Source organism: Sceloporus undulatus, chromosome 3 (assembly GCF_019175285.1).
Source record: "Sceloporus undulatus isolate JIND9_A2432 ecotype Alabama chromosome 3, SceUnd_v1.1, whole genome shotgun sequence".
Taxonomy (NCBI): Eukaryota; Metazoa; Chordata; class Lepidosauria; order Squamata; family Phrynosomatidae; genus Sceloporus; species Sceloporus undulatus.
The window spans coordinates 73154141-73157793 of NC_056524.1; the positions used below are offsets into that span (position 1 = coordinate 73154141).

The window sequence follows — 3653 nt, forward strand, 5'->3', positions numbered from 1 at the left end:
TTGGCGCTAGTCTCTTTTTCTCTCCCCCTCCTTTCCGTCCCATTTGTGGAGGGAGGGGGGTGTCGCGAGCGAGTGCGCGCGCCAAGGCAGTTGGGGGCGCGAGGGAGGGAGCGGGGTGGCGGTTGGGAGGAAGAAGAGGAGAGCTCTCCTGATTGGAGGAGGAGGAGGACTGTCCTGATTGGAGGAGGAGGAAGAGGAAGAAGAGGGCTCTCCTGATTGGAGGAGGAGGAGGCGGTGGAAGAGGTCTCTCCTGATTGGAGGAGGAGGAAGAGGGCTCTCCTGATTGGATGAGAAGGAGGAGGAAGAGGCGAGGGCAGAAAGGAAAGGTGTGGCGGCGTCTGCGTCGTCGTCTCCGTCTCCGTCTCCTCCTCCTCCTCCTCCTCCTCGATGGCGCGGGGCTGAGCGCCCTGTCCGCCCATGGAAGCCACCCCGGCGGTGGCCCCTGAGGGAGCGTCGGGCGACGACGAGGAGGAGACCCCGCCGCCGCCGCCGCTGCCTCCGGTCATCTACACCATGGAGAACAAGCCCATCGTCACCTGTGAGTGGAGACAGGGACATGGCAGTGGAGTGGGGCGCTTCTGCTGCTGCTGCTTCTTAGGCGGAGAGGCGTTGGTCTCCGCGGCCCCAGGGAGACCGCTCTCTCTTGCCTCTCAGGGAAATCCCCCCCAAGCCCAGGGGTCTCCTTCCTGAAGGGGTCTGTGTGCCTCTACCCCTGGGGCGGGTGGGGGCTCATGCACAGCTGTGCACATAGGAGATGCCCATATGCACATGCTACACACCTTACGCATCTAGACACATCTTCTGTATGAGTATATATTCTGTACCTACCCATCTTCTACACATCTGTATATATGAGATTCTCATCCACATCTTACAGAGCTATGCACATATGAGATGCCCATACACATACACTACACAGCATACACATCTGTACACATCTTCCATATACATTCTATGTTGTACACATGACATTCTCATGCACATCTGTACACATCTTCTATATGTATATTCTATATATATGCATCTTCTGCATATCTATACATATGAGATGCTCATACACATCATCTACACATCTTTATATATCAGATTCTCATACACATCATACACATATGATATGTCCATACGCATACACAACACACACATGTATATTCTATGTATTTTCTATATACACACATCTTTTACACAGCTATACACATATGATGCTTATATGCATATTCTACACACCATACACTTCTATACACATATGAGATGTTCATACATATATTCTACACAATATACACATCTATGCATATATGCACATCTATACACTTATACACACATCTGCTATATGTATATACACATCTATACATATTCAATATATATACATTTTCTACACATCTATATACATGAGATTCTCATGCACATATACTACACATACACATTTATACACATGACATGTTCATATGCATATTCTTCACATCATATGTAATCTATACACATGCACATCTATACATATACACACATTTTCTGTACATCTATACACGAGATGCTCATGCACATCTACATATCTATACGCATCTATTATGTATGTATATATATATATGTATATATATGGTAATATATATGAGATTCTCATGCACATCTTCTACATATCATACACATGAGGTGCTCATGTGCATCTTTACTCACCCATACGCATATCTGTCTAGATAGATGAGATACCCATACACATCCTGACAACATATGAGATGTTCATACACACCTTAAGGCTGGATTTTTCTAACTTCCACATCCCCAAACCCTAAAATAGGAAGGTGGATCTGAGAGGAGGGGGAAACATTCTTGGAGTCATGGCAGAGTAGGATTTTTGAAGCCCAAGGGCTACAGCTTTCTCTCCCTTCTGTCTCTGTGGAAAAGTTCCTCCAACACCTCCCCAACATCTCTGAAGGGAAATCCTTGGGAAGCTCATCTCCATCCACCCCAAAAACATGTGGCAGCTCTACCTGCGCTTGCTGTGAAATTCATTGGGCCACCATAATATGTTGGCAGGTGATATGAAGACTCATATAGAGTCTCTTTCCACTGTGTTAGTTGGGAGGCACTAGTATATCAAAAGGAGGGCTACACATGTACCATCTGTGGTGGGTTTTGTTGACGTTCTGACATGTTAGGCTGATTTTCCCGTTACATTTCCCTCTTCCATAAACTAAAATAGGAAAAAGGGAAGGTGGATCAGAGAGAGAAAGAAGGGGGAAGGATATTCCCAGAGTCAAGGAACAATTGGATATTGAAGCTCAGGTGCAAGCCAGAGGCCTCTGTCCCTGAGCCACCTCCATTGTGTGGTTTGGAGGACTCCAGGCTATAGAGAATTGGCAGAGGGAAGCCTTATGCCACTCACTAGCCAAGGGCCTGGCTGTTTCTCCTCTCATAAAGAGAAAGGTGTGGCCCCTGTTGAATACTTGAAATTGCCCTAATTGCATTTGATGGGCCACTGGGGTTTAGCTTTAAAAAGTGATAATAATGGCTATAATATAAACTAATATAAAATGTGTATGTGTGAAAACAACATAGTAAATTTTTCTATCTCTTGTATAAACATATTTTTTTTAGCTGTGAAAAAGAGGTGTTATCTTTTCCAGCCTTCAGGAACATGAATCTGAGCAAATAATAATATGAACCTCCTATTTGACCTTATGGTAAATTGCACTTTGTCAAACTCTGTTTACCACATGTAAAATAAATGTGGAAACATTCCTTCTCATCTTGGCTGGCATACTGTTGGTTATTTCCAGCTAGAAGTGACCCTTTCAATTATTTTTTGAGTGAATCGACATGTAGATAAACCCCACAGATTGGGGGGATCTGCTCTAGTTTGGATTTAGGCCTATGTGTGGAAAGACTCTGTCAACATCTACATTGTTCCAGAGGCCTGTGCTATAATCTGTGCTGTGTAATACAACAATTGTAGTGACATTATTCATTGGTTGGAATACAGATCCATTTTGGTATAGGCAAAGTGACTGCATTTTGGGGAGATGTTTCAGCTCATACAGAATCTTTTGTAGAAAGCACTGAATATAACTAGGTTTTTTTTTACCTTGTTGTGTTCCATAGTACAGTATTGGAAAAATATGATCCACACACTGATTCTCAAAGACACTTGCAGAAATGATTTCTTGAAGCAGTTTATTTTCATAAGTGAAAAGTTAGGAGCTGGTATAATTTGCCATCTGCTGCTGGCAGTTGTAAGTGTTGATAAAACATTTCAGGGTACAGTATTTAGAACACCTCACATGTATAAACTGTTCCAGCAATCCTTATAGTGATGCCAAAGTACTGTATATCCTCACATATAAGTCTAGAAATTTTATTCAAAAAATTGGCCCAAAAAACCAGAGTTGACTTATCCATGGATCAATGTAAGTACTGTACTTTAATTCTTATTAAAAACGGGAACTATCCCCTGGTGAAAGGCAAGAGCGTAATCTGTTTTGGAAGTAGTGACATTGCTCTACTCTCCCATCCATTCAGTCTTCACTGTAAAGACATTTATGCCTGTAAGTTCTTTGGCATTGTTTTCCTTTGCTTCATTCTTTAGATCCTTTGTTACACCCCTCTACATTTTACCCTTGGGTTATCCGCACCACAGGTCATATCAAAATCCATAATTTTGG

At 43.1% G+C, this 3653-nt stretch overlaps 1 protein-coding gene across 1 annotated transcript in view; it reads left to right on the forward strand.

The window, feature by feature from the left end:
- The first annotated feature begins 349 nt into the window (after nucleotides 1–349).
- LOC121925440 (trafficking protein particle complex subunit 10-like) overlaps nucleotides 350–3653 on the forward strand; it is a 26635-nt gene continuing 23331 nt past the window's right edge. Inside the window, exon 1 of the mRNA XM_042457594.1 lies at nucleotides 350–538. Coding sequence (XP_042313528.1) covers nucleotides 418–538 — 121 coding nt within the window. The 5' untranslated portion in view covers nucleotides 350–417. The remainder of the gene's footprint in view (nucleotides 539–3653) is intronic.